Source organism: Salvelinus namaycush, chromosome 30 (genome assembly GCF_016432855.1).
Source record: "Salvelinus namaycush isolate Seneca chromosome 30, SaNama_1.0, whole genome shotgun sequence".
NCBI classification, from domain to species: Eukaryota; Metazoa; Chordata; class Actinopteri; order Salmoniformes; family Salmonidae; genus Salvelinus; species Salvelinus namaycush.
The window spans coordinates 28736882-28757331 of NC_052336.1; the positions used below are offsets into that span (position 1 = coordinate 28736882).

At 41.4% G+C, this 20450-nt stretch overlaps 2 protein-coding genes across 2 annotated transcripts in view; one reads left to right on the top strand and one right to left on the bottom strand.

Moving 5' to 3' along the window:
• LOC120025000 (neuron navigator 2-like) overlaps positions 1-2379 on the top strand; it is a 67681-nt gene extending 65302 nt beyond the window's left edge. Inside the window, exon 33 of the mRNA XM_038969413.1 lies at positions 146-2379. Within this exon, the coding sequence (XP_038825341.1) occupies positions 146-271 (126 nt within the window). The 3' untranslated portion in view covers positions 272-2379. The remainder of the gene's footprint in view (positions 1-145) is intronic.
• A 949-nt stretch (positions 2380-3328) lies between these two features.
• On the bottom strand, positions 3329-7221 carry LOC120025272 (homeobox protein DBX1-A-like). Its single transcript, XM_038969767.1, has 4 exons — positions 6302-7221; positions 6038-6145; positions 4181-4383; positions 3329-4002 (listed from the first exon to the last, which is right to left on the bottom strand). Exons 1-4 carry the CDS (start codon positions 6669-6671, stop codon positions 3670-3672), a joined length of 1014 nt encoding a protein of 337 aa, XP_038825695.1. The 5' UTR covers positions 6672-7221; the 3' UTR covers positions 3329-3669.
• Positions 7222-20450: the final 13229 nt, after the last annotated feature.

Below are 20450 nucleotides of genomic sequence, written 5' to 3' on the forward strand. Positions count from 1 at the left end.
CGTGCACACACACAAACGCTCAAAACAGGTCAGGTGCACACACAGCGCACACACGAGCAGGCACTGCAGATCCATGAGACAACACAGACACACACACGCGGTCACACTCACGCTAACCTTTGACCCCGGGCGTCTCTGTCCTCAGATGAGTATGCTAATGAGGCTGAAGGAAGCAGCCACTTCCTCCAGCCCTCGGAGATACGACAGCGACTCCAATACCAACAGTCACCAACATGACATCCTGGACTCATCGCTGGAGTCATCATTGTGATCCGACGACTCCTCCTTCCCAAGAAGACAGAAAATGCATTCAGTTAAAGTTTTTATGTTTTTATGTTCAGCCCAATGCAACATTTCTTTCGAATGCGTGTTTTTCAAGCTCACGCCACAGAAATCAGGCCACTTTGATTGTCATATCAGGAACACTTTGGGTGCAGGCAACCCAGAACAAGAGAAGAACTGAACAACAAATAAAGGAGTGAAACAGAAAGCGGCCGCTGCGATGTTCTATTTTTTTGCACCGTCATGGCCAACCGCTCTCCAGCTAATTCTCATGTACCGTTTAGACAAACAACTGACATACACCAGAGTTTTACACTGTGCATGGAGCATCATCTTCCTCTTCGTTATTTTCCTTATCAGCATCGGTACCATGGTCTCCTTATTTAAGAAAAGAGACTGTGTCTTTGAGCCCAAACCACCACATCAACAAGCCAGGCTCCTCGCGGCTCTTCCCCAGCTGCAGTGCTCCGAACTGGGCTACAGATTGAGCTACAGGCCCTCTCCTCTGGAGCATGGTGCTGGAGGTGTCATCTTCGTCATCGCCACAGAGACCAAATTCACTGGCTCCTCAATGCCCCCAGTGACACACACACCCATCACCATTCACCTGCCCCTACATGTGACTCCTTTTGTCCCAAACGGGTCGCCGTAGCATAAGCTTCTTCTCCAGACGAAAGTCTCTACTTTGGTGCTGGACTGAACGTAAAAAGATGCCTTACTTTTTCTGTAACAGACTATGTGTATAGGCTACTTTTTTATTTTGTCTTTTTGGCTGTAAACTTACAGGGCTTTAAGTCGACACTCTCTTTGCGTTGTGCCTAGGCAGGTGGGCTTGTAGAACTATCGTCATATCAAACACCAATGCCATGTTATTAAGAGGTTATTAGGGCTTGATTAGGGAAAGGGACTTGGGCTTTAATTACATGTAATTAATTGTATTACTCCCAATGCTGAGGAGTTTGTAAAAGTTTGGATATAACTTATTAAGGACGACCTGTGAGATAGAAAAGTGCATTTGGTTGGTGCTCAAAGTAAATAATCATTTTGTAATGGATATGTAATGAATATGGGGGAAACGATTATTAAGGAATTGTTCTCATCTCTATACCTCATCTACCTTCTATACACCCCTTTGCGCCTTTGCCATGCTTGTCGTCTGTTTTGATTATGTGATGTGTAATGATTATTATTGTCATGACAAAATGTTGAGTGAATATGTAACGGTGTGTATATCCTGCTTTGTTTAAAGTCATTTTACTTGAGCTCATGTTTAAAGGTACAAATGAGAGAAGTTAAAGATTTAGAATGGTTATGGCTTCAGGTCAAAACGTAATAGATTGTTTTCTTGGCTTCCGAAATGTGTATATTGTCCCATTTCCTCCGAACCTTCATCCCAGGAGGGGAAGTGTGTTTTTTTGGTCCGATAGTTATTTGTTCCCAGCATCGCTTCCATTATCTTTCAATGTTTGGGTGTTCCTAGTCATCAATCCTATGCAACATTCATTTTGAACTCAAAATTGAAGCCAAGCCTTAAGGTCAGTTCTTTAAAGTTTTTCAGCACTGCCAAGAGATGTACAGCAAGTGAAAGATTTTGTGAATAATTTTTGGGGAGCTGGTACAGTCTTTGTTCATTTACAAATCAAATCAAATGTGTGTCTGTACGCTTGGAGGGGGGTCTCTTGTCATAGTAAATGCAAGCACAAAAAAACACGGATATGTATGCGTTTGTCAGTCTGTATATCCACTTGTGAAAACCCTGCTCGCTTTGAGAGGTTTGGATGGTGAAATGGATATTGCTGTAGAAATTCACGTGTTCTTAAAACTCAATGAATGTGTATCATTCTATGCTATGTAAAATATATATATGTAACATAACAGTGTAGATACTTGATTACCTTGCAACATTTTGATGACTTTTCTAGACAATTTGTAACTACTTGAAAATGAGTATTTTGTGTACAGTCTCTTTTGCATCAGAGCAGGTGTGTGGAGTGGATCGTCGATGTTCTCTCCAGAGCTTGGAGAACTGATTCTCAAGGTCACTGTACTAGTCTTAAGTTATTTGTGATTCAATAAAAAAACATGGTTATTTATTAATTAATGCAATGTGACTTACTTATCAATTATGGCTCTCTACTAACATAAACCTGTCTATATATTTCATGTTTTTTGTTGTTGTCAATTTTCACTTTGTAACAGAAGTTATACCATGTAACTGTTACATTTTATTTGGTATTTGTACAAAACATAGTGAAATATTAACAGATATACACACAATACATTGAAATAAAAAACGTAGTGAAATATTAACACATATATATACACACACAATACATTGAATTAACAAATTCGTATAAATTATGCACGAAATTTCAACCCTTTTCAATAAAAACTCTAAGTAGTCCAGGTAACTCCATTTTCTTGGCATAAAATGTCCATACAAATAGTTGTACAAAATACTGTACAATTGAAAGCGCTGTGCAAAACAGCAAATCATTTCTAAGTATATCCTATAAACAGGGACTGTTCCAGGCATAAGCGATACAAGTGGTCGCTTAGGGCCCCCCATATTTTTTAAAAACTCAGTCGGGTTCTCAACTTACTGTTGAGAGTTAGAATAGTAGAATACACAAGGTGCAAGTTTGAAATTTGGTTGTGCATCGGCAGCTTTTCTCTTGTTTTGTCAGTCACTGACAGTCACTCAATTAGCCATTCCTGCAAACAATTTTTAGATTGGTAAGTTAGTCTAGCCAGTTATCAAAACTTGTAGAAAATCATGGCCGAATACCGACCGGGCCCAGGGCCCCATTCATTTTGTTAGCCACTCTCACTCAGATATCATTAACATGACAAGTCATGGCAAAATGAGTGGAACTGAATGACATAACATTTCAACATTTTCTCTCTGCACCATGGCAAAATGTGTAGAACTGCAGAAAACTTGCTTTAAAACGGCAAAAATGTTTCTCAGCCCCATGGCAAAATGAGTAGAATTGCATGAAATGTATAATAAAACTGCAACATTTTCTTTCCACCCCATGGCAAAATATATAGAACTGCTGAAAACTTGCTTTAAAACTGCCACATTTTCCATATGCCACATGGCAAAATGTGTAGAATTGAATGAAATTGACTTTAAAACTCTGCTGTCAAAGGCGAGAGCCGGCCCTTCCTATAAAATAAACCCTGCAGTTATTGTAAAAAGAAATAATCATGGATATAGCTTAAATTGTTTGGACAGAAGTTCATTGTTCTAAAAAATGGTGGAACATGAAAAAAATACATTTCTTCTTAGTAGTTGGGTCTAAATTAAGGGATGCAGCCTCTGGAAAACCTGGTCACACATGTACAGTTAATCTGTGGATAACCATTTTATAAACAAATAAATTATGAAACTGTGATCTCTTCATCCGATTCTGAGAACTCCGAGTGCTTGCTGGAGAGAGATGGCGACGAGAGGTTCGATCCGGCGCTGTTAGACAACTCGCGCCTCGCCGCGGGGGAATGGCAAAGGCCAGGCGCGCCTCTAGCACCGAATGGGTCCTCTTCCATCTCGTCCTCCTCTTCCTCCGCGGAGGACTTCTTGCCGACGTCGCTGAGGTCTGGGTGTGGGTTCGTTTTAGTGGGCAGGGTCTGCTCGCGACAACCTCCTGACGACAGGAGCTCCCTCTCTTTAGAGTTCCTCCACTTCATTCTGCGGTTCTGGAACCAGATTTTAACCTGGCGAAGGAGAAGGAATAGTAGAGCCAGTTAGTTCCGTTTCAGTTTGTAGAGGTTGACTTTATTGCAGAGTTTCAATAATACAAAACAGAATCAACTTACGCATGCATATGCGTTAGCGTAAATACACGCGTATTACGCACGGCTTACCCTGTGCAAATAAAAGTAAGTGATTTACCTGTGAGTCTTTGAGACCGAGCTTTGAGGCCAGCTTCTTCCTGTCTGGTTTGCTGATGTATTTCTGCTTCTGGAACATCTTCTCCAGAGCTTTGCGCTGCACGTCAGAGAACACTGCCCGTCTGAGCATCCCTCTCCTCGGCTTCCCTCTGCTGGCCAGCGGCCAAGAGAAGGTTCCGGGGATGGGCACGACCGATGAAGACGCTGTGGAAGAAGAGGCGGGGGAACGTTAATTCAACAAATAAACACTGTTCATTCATACAACCACGCCAAAACGTAGCAATAGGCTTAAAATAGACGTTGACATCGGTCCCCTGGAAGGCTATGTCTTTAGCCAACTAGCCTACTTTTTATTTTTTTACACTTGTCTACAAACTTTGCAATCTGTTATGATTGAATATGCTTCCCCCCTTTGGCCGCGGAATACGTCTCCTTTTTGAGTGAAATGGCACGAGGTGACTAATTAGCACATTGGTCGGTCCACAGCCGCATTGGTATGGTAAAGAGGCAGCGTATCCTTTAAGGAACCCCGCGAGGACGGATAGAGGAGTTAATAAACCGTGAACGGTAATTGTGTAGTAATGAACTAACGCAGAAAAGACTTTGGACAGGCTGCGAATGCCATATATTATCGCAACAAAAGGAGATTTACACTTTCAAACTAAACACCACTGCATACCTGAATACTGATGCCGAGGGGCCCCGGGTGCATTTGTTCTGCCCTCAAATCATTTTCATTAAATGAACACGAAAAGCTATTCAGGCCGCTCGAGCTGTTTTGTGGCGGTATTCAGCGCATCCCATGAAAAGACTCCCAACTCCCATTATGATTTGTCTGAATGAAAGCACGGACTCGCGACTTTATAGACTTTTCTAATAGATTATTATTTATCTCGTCCTGTTGATTGGCCCCAGAGTTTAAAAACTGAGAGACGAAGGATGTCGTTTAAGGCATGGTGTGTTTTTCAGGTCAGGGATATGGTAAAACACTGAACATTTGTAGTGTGCACTGATTAGATTATTGTTCATACAAAGAATAATTATTTACAAGACACTGAATTATTGCACACTTGCAAATGTATGCCTATCTACAAGCCTACCATGTATTGCCAAATATCTTGGGCTAAGACTACCTCCATATTCACAACTCATGGTTGCACTTCCCATAATCAAGCACAACAACGAGCTATGTGGTCTTGTGAGAATATTGAAAGCTGTGAATGGCGCCTAATAGGGAAATTAGTGTATGACTGGTCTACGCCTCTTGCCCGCCTCGTAGAAGTCACTCTGGGGTGCGTGGGTGGCTTGCGCAGGGGGGAGCTGACCAAATTTGTTATGGTGCTGAAAGCATTGTTGGCAACCAGTGGCCCAGTGCCCCTGCCCTGTGGGAAAACGCGGGACCTTGCGGAGGAGACACCAACATGGCCTTAATGCATGAGGCCGTGGGGGGACGAGACCGAACCGCAGCCCGTCTCGAAATGAAACCGTGATGATTCCGGATAATTGGTTAACTAGCAGTTGGGGGAAAGAGAGCTATGTTAGCGACCAGTGAGCTCAGCAGCAGAGAAGTCGGTGCAAATGGAACCAATTCCATCCACCCCACCACACCCACTCTGAAAGCACTGAAAAGTTCACAAGCTAAGTTTTGCAATGATATGCGTGCCTATAAAGGGCTTGTGCAAAAAATGGGCAACTTTTAGAGCGTTGCAGAAAGCATTCAAAGCATTATTTGGAAAAGTCGTTCTATAAAATATTTTGATATGAAAAGTTCTGAACGTTGTCCCAGTCGAGAGATGAGTATCAACTGTGCGCAAAGTGCAATTCAACGGTGTCTGAACGTGCATGATTAGTTCTTTACCTGGGAAATATGTAGACCTGAAGAAGGCGGGGTGGAAGGATCCGTCGAAGTAGGGGAGAGAGAAGGCCTTGGGGTGCATACTGTGGTGGATAGCGGGGGGCAACGATACTGTAGAGGAAAATAACGTGTCAAGAAACGCCAACTATCAAGGCAACACTCATGAAGAGACAAACATGTTTTTATCTGTTTTACAATATGCTAAGTGTAAGAAACTGATAAAATGACCAATTAGAAAGAAGGTCAAACTTTTTTTTCCACACTCACCGGTCTTTGGTGATGGTGCAAGGATTGCGCTGACTCCAAACTTAAGATATGTTGGATCTTTACTGCTCGGTTGTGACGTTTTCGGCGAGTATGAGTCACGCCTCAAGGCAGTTGGAGAGGCGATGCGCTCCAGTGGCATGGCACTGAAGGACATGGTGGTGGTGGTTGTCGCCGGGGAGACGCTTGCCGAGGGGAGCGTCCGTCTGAGGTGGTACCCCGCCGGCCTGCTTATCCGCAGCAGGTCCTCCACTAGGAAGCTGGAATGGGTTGGAAATGCGTTCTGCAGGGACTGGTGTACAGGCAAGGAGGCGGAGGGGCGGTAAAGGCCTGGGTACATCGCATTAGGCGCAAGGATGCTTGGGATCATCATGGTCCCGTCTGTAGTATAACGCAACACGAAACGATCTGTTGAAATACTCCGTCAAGAACAAATGAGGATCTGATAGGTTCCAATCGGACTGACTAGCTCTACTCCTCTGGCCCCTCTACTCTGGGGAAGGCGTTTTATAGCAGGCTGCCCCAAAGCTCCTTTCAGAACTGTCAGCCTCAACAATGAGGTTCAACAAAGTTCTCTACATGGGTCGCTTTCAAGCGCCGTGCCGGGAGCGCTGATTGGCCAGAGAGTGCAATTTATGATTGGATTAGACTTCATAAGCAAGGGACACACAATGTCCCTTCCACAAAAGAGGCATAGTCATCAATTTTGCATATTGACCACGTTCCATTGAGGCTCTGCAATTGGGTGTTGTTTAGTGGAGACGCACGCAGGCTAATTAAAAAGCGATCCTAAAAGATTCAAACATAATTTGGGGCTTCTGAATGAGGGCTTAACCAGAAGAAGCAGCTATATTTATTCAGCTCCCCTGCGGTGTTTTAATAGATCAAAAGTTCGAATGAACGCTACAGCCCACTAAAAATGATACTATAATAACTCGATCATAACGACGACGACAGCATCAAAACATTCGTATTACAACAACAATGATAATAAATAAATATCGCATGAATATTGCAATAATGCATCAATATCATAGGCTATGAATATTGACAATCATTCTCACAATCATGATAACACAGACAGGCTAAGTCTAATCGCCATGGTTTCATTTAGCATCCTTTATAAACTAGCCTACTTTAAAGTGTGAATTTATTTAGGAATATGTGGATTGGGTCAAATGTAAATTGGCTTCGTGTTTCGTCGGACTCTCAACACTCAATCTGGACCTCGTCATGGAATAATGTCTTAAACGGATTTCTGCTCTAGGAACGCTTTAACAGATGTGTTAAATATCACGGGCTTTGCAAAGTCTTCATTCGGTGCGCCAGACCCAGACCCGCTGCACATTTGAGCGCAGATGAGAAGTGTGCGGCCCTAACCGTGCACTGCTGATCCTGTTAACCATGAACTAACTGTCACCCTCAGCTGCCATGGCGCCCCTCTCTCCCTTTCTCTCCCTCGCCTTCAAAAAGACCTACTAGAATTAAAGCTTTATTTCCATAGACGTGGTTTGTTCTGCTGTTTTAACCAGCTGAATAAAAGTGCATCTGTGATTTGATTTAAAACGCATTCATATGAGCGCACATTGAAAGCCGGTATAAAACTCATATTAAAGCGGGATTTGAGCCAGTTACCTTCGCGTTTAGTCTGCTCTGTCTTTAACCAGGCATTAGCGTTAAGCAAAATCCATTTCCAAACCGAAATTCATTCATGTTAACGTCGCGTTAATTCTGCTCTGTCTTTAACCAGGCATTAGCGTTAAACAAAATCCATTTCCAAACCGAAATTCATTCATGCTACTGTTTTTTTGTGTACCGAAATAGTGTATAGGCTAAAATAGTAAGCATATTCTAACAATGTCAAACAAATAGTTTAGGGGAAAACTAAAACATAGCCAGTTGTCAAAAAGCTTGTAAGACGCATTTGTTTATTAAAAAACAAAACAAAAATATAGGCTAACGAAATAAAATAACATATCAGGGAATGGAAATAGGATACCTAGTCAGTTGCAGAAATGTTTAATTCATATTAGCCTAAATATATTCTTATCAAGTTAGGCTATAATTTAGGCTATAATTTGCTTTCAGGACAAACAAGGTTAATGAGATTTTTTAAAGCATTAAAAACAAACGAAAAACGAATGGTATGTTAGTTTATACTTTCTTGCTTCATAATTCAATGCATTATTTTTAAGCACGTGATTTTTTTATGTAGCCTAGGTTTAATCGACATTACAGCCATTATATTTAGCCTGTGTTTGATATAAATGTTATTCGAGTAATGATAGCCAAAGTGGTTAAACATTAATCGAATGTAAAGTGATCACAATCGGTTAATTAAAACGGAACGCCTCCGTGAAATGATTCCCTTGTGAAAGAAAGTGAACGCTTATCAGACGTGCGTTGGCCTTTCTGCGTGGCTCAAAAGAATGGTCTGCGCTGAATGGTCTGCGGTAACACCGTCACCATTCACAGCGAAAGTAACTAGACCTTCAAAGCTTTTTTATGAGCCTATATTTCTTTAATTTGCTCCAAAAATCCTCCCTTTGTGACTGCAAGCAGATGGTTCGCAGGAAGCCTCGATCACCGAAACTAATTTCTACTAGCTTTGCAAGCTTGCCACGTCTTGGCCTCTTTTACCAAACAGAGCAAAAACAGCTGGCACCATCTGAATTAATGCCATTAAAAGCACATCTCTAAAATATTACAGGACACTTCACCCCTCCCCCCGCTGCGTCCCACCCTCGAATTGACACAAGACAGACTGCTTCTGCATTGAAACGGAAAAGGGGTCTACTGAAAGACCCGGACCTCAGGTCCTTAACGCTGCCTCCACATCTCAAAACAATTTACTAAATAGATTAACTTAACCATTGTCTTGCGTCACTTTCTGCTTCGTTAAGTGAATGGGTTGAGTAAATATGTTACCCATGCATGAACGCTTCTGTATGGCCCGTTACATTGTGTCCAGGGTCCGACAGGTGGCTAGCTGTTTATTAATCCCCATTATTAGTTGGTGACGTCAAGGGAAATGAACTTTCCAGCGCGCGGATGGACAGATTGCTCTGACTGGTGCGCGTTCTCCCGAATGACACCAGTCATCTATCTACCCCTCTTTAGTTTCTCACGAGGTGTCCCGTTTCATTTTCAAAGTGGGGTAATTCTCTTTGCATTACTGCATTATAGGCCTATAAATTCGTCCCAGGGGAACATTTATTTCACTCTTTCAAGAAGAATGAAGATGGTGTGACAATGATCCAAAATGATATCCGTCTCCTACAAAAAAGTACCCGGTCTACTCTATACATAACGGCAGATAAAGAAGTGAGTATAAACACAACAGCCCCATAGACATAATTTGCTACCCTTTCTTAAACCAGTTCTGAAAACATCCCAAACACCCAAAAGACTAGCTTACGCACGGCGGTTTGTTGACTTTCATTGCGTATCCAACGACTGTACATTTCAATTGACTCATCAATGCCCTTTAATGTAGCCTAACTACCACAGAGAGTCTACAATGCGGCTGTGTATGGACTGTAGACAGGCTCTCCGGTGAGGGCTAAGCTAACCTTTATGCACTGCAAAAAAAACTGCCACAAGATTCAGAGGAGCAGTGACAAGCATTAAATCGATATTAACTTTGTATTAAACATAGGACCCTCCTCCCCAAACTAAGTAAAGCCATATCTCCTCAGACAATACGCTCTGTTCAGAGATTCCTTGCACCTGTTCTTTGACTGCTAAGCAGCCAGTCCGTGCGCTCAGAGGGCGATGGGAGAAAAAATATTATTTTCATCCTAGGGCGGTTATTTAACTCATGCTGGTCAGACATGATCTTTCAACGTTGTAGTCTTGAAGTGTACATTGATTACTTCATGTTTCATTCAGTATTCGTTTGCAAAATATATTGCATGTCAGTGGTCTAGCCTATGCATTGCACTGCCTAATTCATTAATATATAGTTACGCTATGATATCATCTGTATTATCAGTTTATAAGCATACCTCTGAATAGGTAGGCTATATTTGTGTCCTCAAACCTATGTAAATGTAATATGTGTATTTTACTGTTCTGCTGTCACCATATTGCCCAGTAATGGGACAATGTGTGTAACTTAAACCTTCCCCCATCTTTTGGCACTCTTATATCAGCACCGTGCTGCCTGCATCTCAAGTGGTGTTCTAATCCTCTTAAGGACATGTTGGTACAGTTTGCATATCATTCTCCCATCTAAGAGTAACACCATGACACTCTCCATTCACCAGGATCCTCAGCCTCCTTTCACCAGGGCCACAGCCACCAGCATTAGCATCATCTGACAACCAGTACTATTGTTTATGACCTTGTATGCAAAGTTAATTGCTCATTAATACCAGACAAACCAGAGGGGTGTAGAGGAAGCAGAGTAGTCTGATTCAGCTGGTTTGAAACAGGCATATGTCCCAGAGAATGGACATGGGTAGCAGTGAAGTTATTCAAACTCTTCAGGGTCTTTTGCATTTCAAATATATATAGTTTTTTCGGGGACTTGTTTTGCTCCTCTTCAGGTCTAGCGTGTAGGCCTTAAGCAGTAAGCACAGACAGACAGACAGACAGACAGACAGACAGACAGAGACACACACACACACACAGACACACACACACACACACACACACACACACACACACACACACACACACACACACACTCTCCCCCAAAAGCCTTAAATTCGTCACAGTGGCTCAACGGTAATCAATTGCAAATGTATCTCACTCTGAGTTTAATCTCATCTGGCCAACAGTTTCACGGGTGCAGGATGATTTGCAAGAGGGGCCCACCGTACCCCTTTAACACCTGGCAGGCTTTTGGGGTAGCATCTTGTAAACGCCCACTGCTTAAACGGGTGCCCCCTCTAAGCACCCAAGCGTCCCTGCGCAGCACGGAAAGAGGGGTGAGCTCTGTGGTTGTCAACACCGGTTTAGATTAGAGGACCTGTAGTGACATTAGCCATGACTCCCATAGTCAAACCAACACTGGGGTAGTAGGATTGTTTAATTTAGATATAGAGCCAATAGAAATAGAGGTGATTAGAGTGTGGGCGGGGAATGAAATGGTTTTGTGTGACGTTACATGTTTTTTCCATCTAATAATATGTGAAAATCCCATGTAGACTGGGCATGCACAGTGCCTTCAGAAAGTATTCACACCCCTTGACTTTTTCCACATTTTGTTGTGTTACAGCCTGAATTTAAAACGAAGTAAATTGAGATTTAGTGTCACTGGCCTACACACCATACCTCATAACGTCAAAGTGGAATTATGTTTTTTGAAATTTTTACAAATTAAGAAAAAATGTAAGGCTATTCAACCCCTAAATACGTTCAGCAGTAAAACTGTCCTTAACAAGTCACATACTATGTTGCATGAACTCACTCTGTGTGCAATAATAGTGTTTAACATGATTTTTGAATAACTACCTCATCTCTGTACCCCACACATATAATTAACTGTAAGGTCCTTCAGTCGAGCACTGATTTTCAAACACAGATTCAACCACAAAGACCAGTGAGGTTTTCCAATGCCTCGCAAAGAAGGGCACCTATTGGTAGATGAGTAAAATAAAAAGCAGACATTGAATATCCCTTTGAGCATGGTGAAAATATTAATTACACTTTGGATGGTGTATCAATACACGCAGTCACTACAAAGATACAGGCATCCTTCCTAACTCAGTTGCCAGAGAATAAGGAAACTGCTCAGGGATTTCTCCACGAGGCCAATGGTGACTTTAAAACAGTTACAGAGTTTAATGGCTGTGATAGGAGAAAACTGAGGATGGATCAACAACATTATAGGTACTCCACAATACTAACCTAATTGACAGAGTGAAAAGAAGGAAGCCTGTACAGAATATATAATATTCCAAAATATGCATCCTTTTTGCAATAAAGCACTAAAGTAAAACTACAAAAAATGTGGCATACAAATGAACTTTATGTCCTGAATACAAAGCATTACGTTTGGGACAAATCCAACAGAAAACCTCACTGAGTACCACTCTTCATATTTTCAAGCATGGTGATGGCTGCATTATGTCATGGGTATGCTTGTCATTGGCAAGGACTAGGAGATTTTTAGGACAAAAATAATTGGAATAGAGCTAAGCAGAGGCAAAATCCTAGAAGAAAACCTGGTTCAGTCTGCTTTTCAACAGACACTGGGAGATGAAATCACCTTTCAGCAGGACAATAACCTAAAACACAAGGCCAAATATACACTGGAGTTGCTTAACACGACATTGAATTTCCCTGAGTGTCCTGGTTACAGTTTTGACTTGAATAGGCTTGAAAATCTATGGCAAGACTTGAAAATGGCTGTCTAGCAATGATTACAACCAACTTGACAGAGCTTGAAGAATAAACCAGAAAGACTCACAGCTGTAATTGCTGCCAAGGTGATTCTAACATGTATTGAGTGAGGGGTGTGAATACTTATGTAAATTAGATATTTCTGTATTTCATTTTCAATACATTTCCAACATTTAAAAAAAACATGTTTTCACTTTGTCATTATGGGGTATTGTGGGTGAGAATATATATCTTTTTTAAATCAGTTTTGAATTCAGGCTGTAACACAAAAAAATTGAATTAAGTCAAGGGGTATGAATACTTTCTGAAGGCACTTTCTGTTGTAAGACTACAACAAATAATCTAACCAATCAATCAATCAATCACTTTCCTTTTCCTGTGTGTGTTGGGGGGGGTTCAGTAAGGGAGGGGGTTCTTAAAACAGAACATATGAATGGGTGGCTTGGGGTTGTGAGGACGGGGAATGGGGGGATTGGGTATGGTTGAGGGACTCTGGTGCCTGTTGGCCCTATGGCATTGATGCGGCGTTGGCCATATAATCGGATTGCGAGGTGGTGAAAGTGAGCCCTGGTGCTTATGTCAGTTTGCGTCTCGTCAAGCTGAATAATACGCATGGCTGAGGAGCGCAGCGGCCACTCACCATTGAGGCCTCTAAACCGCTCGTGGCTAAGCAATTCTAAAAGAGAAAAAAAGCCCTCATTGGATTCATATATAATTCTTACTCAAGCGTTTTGATGCATTTGCATAAGAGCGGTAAACCGGTGGTCGCTTTTCAGCTGTGTGTGTATGTATGTGTGTGTGGAGGTCTGCAAGCCTAACCCCTGTAAAAGCAGCTCTGTGTAGAGGGACACGGTTCTTGTGCTCAGGCCCTCATGGTTAATCGAGGAGCAACAACAAAACAACTTGACATTTAGCTTTTTTTCTCTTATCTGGTGCTATGTTCGGCAAAAACAAAGAGTTGAGGAGGGACTGCCTTTAAAAAGCAACAAATCCATTTGAAAACGACCTATGTGGCATCGCTATAAGTCAGAAACAGTTCATCTAGTGTCAAAATTAACGACAAAGTGTAAATAGGATCATTTTGATCATAAGGTCAGTCTCATCTAAAACAGAGTTTGGAACATCCATGCGTAACAACGGGTAAATTAAAGTTGGGTTTTGATTTGACGATGTCCATTTGCCCAATAACATGGGGTGAACAGCTGCAGTGATTGCTCTCTATCCAATAGCACAGGCAGACTGTTTATATAAGACATCATGTCTGACATTTTTTTAACTTGCGAAATAACTTAGATGTTGCACAACTCAAATACCCTCGGCAAAACTGTAACATTTTCTTACAGATTTCTTTAGTTATCTTAGATTCATTCTGGGGATTTTGAGGAAGTGAAATAACCTTCCGCATCTACAGTGTCTCATAGGGGACAAACATCATAACCAAACGCGGAATCGGTCAGGGAACACACCAAGACTGAAATCTCATTTATCGAATGAGCAACAGAAAAACAGATGTGCCAATCGGGCGTGTTCAGTGGCTCTTTAAAGCAGAAGTCAATTACTTCACTCCCATGTAGTTAAATTATTTGACACGGACTAGTATGAGATATATGTTTGTGCCCAATTCAGACTTGAGATAAGTTGACTTAACAATGGACTTAAGTCACAAAATGTTGACTTAGGGCTCTATTCAATCTGTATCGCTGAAGCAATACAGATTGCGCAACAGAAATGTGAAGGTAATTTCCGGTTGAACCGACATATGCAACGTTTACCGTCAATGCTGTCTCCACTAATGTGGTAGCATTGCCTTTCAATTTCAATCGCGCTGTAAAGCTGAACTTCTGTGATACATATTGAATAGCCCTTACGTCAATAAAATATGGACTTAAGTCCACGTTAAGTCTACTTATCTCAAGTCTGAATCAGCCCCTTTGTGAACAAGATACTTCTGCTCCAAAGATTATAGGACTTTTTTTCCCTTTGGTAATTTTATGTACCAGTGCAACTGCTTTAGGCCTACCTGTTATTTTGAAGAATGGAATACAGAAAAAGTTTTTTTTTTATAAATAGGTAAATAAGTCTATGAAAGGTGTAGGTAAAGACGATTAAATGTTTTTAGCTTTCTTTTATACTTCTCTGAAAATAGCAGATGTGAACGTGGGAAACAGGCGCACATGTGACAGATATACAGCACATGGACCCATTATATAATCAACATTTATTCTGAAAGTATAGACTTCACTCATGTGACTAGCTATTGATACAGCATGTTCATGACCAGTACACGGTGCGGGTCACTCAGACCAGGATGTGGACTATTGAAGGGAAACTGACAGCGTTTTAACAGCTTTACAGATATGAAACAAACAGAATTGTAACGATCGTCTTCGGGGGAAAGAGAGGAGGACCAAAGCGCAGCGTGGTAAGTGTTCATGAGGATGTTTTTAATTAAACTCAAAACACTAAACAAAACAATAAACGATGTGAACAAACGAAACAGTACCGTGTGGCGACAAACACTGACACGGAAGACACAAACCAAAAGACAAAACAGGCTACCTAAATATGGTTCCCAATCAGAGACAACGACTAACACCTGCCTCTGATTGAGAACCATATCAGGCCAAACACAGAAACAGACAAACTAGACATACAACATAGAATGCCCACTCAGATCACACCCTGACCAAACAAAACATATAAACATACAAAGCAAACTATGGTCAGGGCGTGACAAGAAAATCACAATATCAGCCAAAGTATCAAATTCTCAGTTCATGCTACAAAACCAACTTCATAAGAGGTTTTAAAAATAGGTTATATATGAGTCAGAATTTCATGAGTAAGGCATTGTTGGCAGAGTAGATGGATGCAGTTCAGTGGATGATTAATATAGATCATTAGGTGTGCTTGCAAAGCAAAGCGCAACTCTCGATTTCTTACTGTCTTATTATTATAAATATTATTATTCCATTTATTCCACCCGCTCTATAGCTTAAAGGATTTGAGCTGTTAACACGAAACCAACTTCCAAATGTCAAGACTGCCCGAACTCGGATTGCTTGAGAAAATATTTTTGATAGCATTTATACTTTTGGAACTAAAACAATATTTAAATGAGCTCCCAATACTTTCTCCCAATGTACTTTCAAAAAATTATGAACCAGGAACAGATATAGCCCTTGGTTCTCTCTTGGTTCTGCCCTTGACCAGCACAAAAACATCCTGTGGCGTTCTGCATTAGCATCGAACAGCCCCCGTGATATGCTACTTTTCAGGGAAGTTAGGAACCAATATACACAGGCAGTTAGGAAAGCTAAGGCTAGCTTTTTCAAGCAGAAATTTGCATCCTGTAGCACAAACTCAAAAAAGTTCTGGGACACTGTAAAGTCCATGGAGAATAAAAGCACCTCCTCCCAGCTGCCCACTGCACTGAGGCTAGGAAACACTGTCACCACCGATAAATCCACTATAATTGAGAATTTCAATAAGCATTTTTCTACGGCTGGCCATGCTTTCCACCTGGCTAACCCTACCCCGGTCAACAGCCCTGCACTCCCCACAGCAACTCGCCCAAGCCTCCCCCATTTCTCCTTCACCCAAATCCAGATAGCTGATGTTCTGAAAGAGCTGCAAAATCTGGACCCCTACAAATCAGCCATGCTAGACAATCTGGACCCTCTTTTTCTAAAATTATCTGCCGAAATTGTTGCAACCCCTATTACTAGCCTGTTCAACATCTATTTCATATCGTCTGAGATTCCCAAAGATTGGAAAGCTGCCGCAGTCATCCCCCTCTTCAAAGGGGGAGTCACTCTAGACCCAAACTGCTACAGACCTATATCTATCCTACCCTGCTTTTCTAAGGTCTTCGAAAGCCAAGTTAACAAACAGATTACCGACCATTTTGAATCCCACCGTACATTCTCCGCTATGCAATCTGGTTTCAGAGCTGGTCATGGGTGCACCTTAGCCACGCTCAAGGTCCTAAACGATATCATAACTGCCATTGATAAGAGACATTACTGTGTAGCCGTATTCATCGACCTGGCAAAGGCTTTCGACTCTGTCAATCACCACATTCTTATTGGCAGACTCAACAGCCTTGGTTTCTCAAATGATTGCCTCGCCTGGTTCACCAACTACTTCTCAGATAGAGTTCAGTGTGTCAAATCGGAGGGCCTGTTGTCTGGACCTCTGGCAGTCTCTATGGGGGTGCCCCAGGGTTCAATTTTCGAGCCGACTCTCTTCTCTTTATACATCAATGATGTCGCTCTAGCTGCTGGTGATTCTCTGATCCACCTCTACGCAGACGACACCATTCTGTATACTTCTGGCCCTTCTTTGGACACTGTGTTAACTAACCTCCAGACGAGCTTCAATGCCATACAACTCTCCTTCCGTAGCCTCCAACTGCTCTTAAATGCAAGTAAAACTAAATGCATGCTCTTCAACCGATCACTGCCCGCACCTGCCCGCCCGTCCAGCATCACTACTCTGGATGGCTCTGACTTAGAATATGTGGATAACTACAAATACCTAGGTGTCTGGTTAGACTGTAAACTCTCCTTCCAGACTCACATTAAGCATCTCCAATCCAAAATTACATCTAGAATTAGCTTCCTATTTCGCAACAAACCATCCTTCACTCATGCTGCCAAACATACCCTCGTAAAACTGACAATCCTACCGATCCTCGACTTCGGCGATGTCATTTACAAAATAGCCTCCAACACTCTACTCAACAAATTGGATGCAGTCTATCACAGTGCCATCCATTTTGTCACCAAAGCCCCATAGACTACCCACTGCGACCTGTACGCTCTCGTTGGCTGGCCCACGCTTCATACTCGTCACCAAACCCAATGGCTCCAGGTCATCTGCAAGTCTCTGCTAGGTAAAGCCCCACCTTATCTCGGCTCGCTGGTCACCATAGCAGCACCCACTCGTAGCATGTGCTCCAGCAGGTATATTTCACTGGTCACCCCTAAAGCCAATTCCTTATTTGGCCGCCTTTCCTTCCAGTTCTCTGTTGCCAATGACTGGAATGAACTGCAAAAATCACTGAAGCTGGAGACTCATATCTCCCTCACTAGCTTTAAGCACCAGCTGTCTGAGCAGCTCACAGATCACTGCACCTGTACATAGCCCATCTGTAAACAGCCCATCCAATCTACCTCATCCCCATACTGTATTTATTTATTTATCTTGCTCCTTTGCACCCCAGTATCTCTACTTGCACATTCATCTTCTGCACATCTACCATTCCAGTGTTTAATTGCTAAATTGTAATTACTTCGCCCACCATGGCCTATTTGTTGCCTTAACTACATTATCTTACCTCATTTGCACTCACTCTATATAGACTTTTTTTCTTCTATTTTTTTCTATTGTATTATTGACTGTATGTTTTGTTTATTCCATGTGTAACTCTTTATTGTTGTATGTGTCGAACTGCTTTGCTTTATCTTGGCCAGGTCGCAGTTGTAAATGAGAACTTGTTCTCAACTAGCCTACCTGGTTAAATAAAGGTGAAATGAAAAAAAACATATATAAATTCAATGGCAAAAAAAGCCCCATAGACTAATAATCTAGACCTACTGTATCAATACCAAACCAACATTGAGATGTTCAGACTGGTCCAATTTATATGGCTTGTCAAAGGATATTTGCTACTATGCATACTTTTGGAACTATAACCATTTTACATTTGTATAAATTAACATGGGTTTGAATGAGAACCACAGGAATACAGTGCTATTCAAAATGGTCCTGCTCCTTGGTTAATTAAGCTACAAGACCAACTTTAAAATGTTCGGGCTATCCTAACTTCAAATTCTCTAAAATCCTTTATAAAATATAAACAATTGTATTAGCTACATTTGCATAATATAACTCACCATCAACTATAACAATATACATTTGCATAATATAACTCAACAACAGTAACTCTTTAACCATTCAAGCTAGAGATACCAATCCAAATTCCTCATGTTCAGGCTATCCTAACTTCACATTCTGAAAAACATTTATAAACTATAAACAGTGGTAATTAGCACACATTAGCATAAAACTTCATGGATTCAATGCCAAAAATAAGAATACAGTGACAGGGGTTGGAACCAAAATAATTTTCCAATTGTTTTGTTCCGAACAGAAGCATAATTATTTTTCCGATTTTTTTCCCCGTTACGTTCCACTGTTCAGACCAGCAAAATAAAGTTATTAACCGGTTCGAACCCCAAAAAAGTACCAGTTTATATTGTTCCTTTCAGTTCCTTTTTGAGTTTTTTTGTACATTAAATTACTTCACCAATGGAAAGAGCAGCTTGCTATGGAGCGGGCAAGCTATGTACATGCATTGGAGGGTGAGTAGAGCGCTGGGCATCTTGTTGTTATGACATGCATTATCTGAATTAGGCCCACAGAATTATACCTACGGAGGAGCAGCTTCTATGAAGGAACTTGGAATGTCTTTGAACTTCAGAAAGTTGGCTTGACTCTCAGTTACATTACAATACACATAATGCCGCCTAGAGTTTTCGAGAGCTAGACCAGAGCTTATTAACAAGCTACCTAGCTAACAAGCTTGTGTGTGCAGAGCTGCACCGGAATTAAAATAAAAACACACCTTACCTTTTTGTAGTTAATAAATTCAATGAAACATGATAACTATAGTATCCTTAACTAGCATTGAAAAAGTTCATCCATTGTTTTCTAATTTTAAAAAATCTCTCCCTAATTTCTGAATCGCGCCTGTAATGTCAGTAGCCACAGTAGACTATGCTCTGGGGGGAGGGGGAGAGGCAGGTAACACACTGGCAAAGATTTTCAGCTGGCAGGCAAGTAGGCAGACACTGGAATAAGTATCTACTTTACAGTGAGGGCTTTGCATAGACGTTTGTTGCTTTTTTGGGGGGACTGGCAAAAATACCTGGAACGTAAAATTACTTTATTAACCGGTTCCGATGCTTTTAAAATAATGGTTCTGTTCCAAAACAGTATAGATCACCTTTGTTCTGGTGCTGTTCACTGAGCTGGTTCCAACCCCTGCACAGTGGTAGAAATGTTAAATGCTACCGTTCTTTACATTCTCTTTACAGTCTTCAATTTTTGTCCAAAATATTGAGAAATTGAAAGTGCATCCCGAATGGCTTGAGGCAGGAAACAATGCACCAGGCCAGCTGTGATTTACAACCTGATAGCAATAGTTGTTGGACTACCAAAACATGTATTGGTGAACTAGAAAAGTACCTTTCAAAAATAAAATGTGGTGTGCTTGCTAGCTTGTTTTAAACTATTTATGGTTTTGAAAAGGTTAGAACATCTTAATGTTGTTTTAATGTTTGTAGCTGAAATGGTTGACCCCTAGAGTCGTCAATATTGTGGACAAAACCTAAAGAATGTAACTAAGGCTGGGAATGTCAATACAATCAAACTAGCAAAGGCAATGAACACAAGTAAATCATAACGTGGCTAATAGGCTAGCTTATATGTATCTACTATATTTATTTAGCATGCTAAAAACACAGAGCCTAATTTTATCTAGCTAGCTAGCTAGCTGCTGGGAGGGTGTCATGTCATTGGACAAGTGGGTGAGTGGACAACTTTTCCCCCCGTATCGTTTTCGGGGGCTACATCTAGAGATGCAGGTCTCATTTGGTTAGCTAGCAAGAAATGTAAATCACTTTGCTAGCTAGCTATGCTGAACTTGAATGACATATCCACAGTTAGCATATCTCTTAGTTGCCAATCAAATGTATTTGGCATCGATCAAATTGGCAGGGCAAGTTCCCATTCA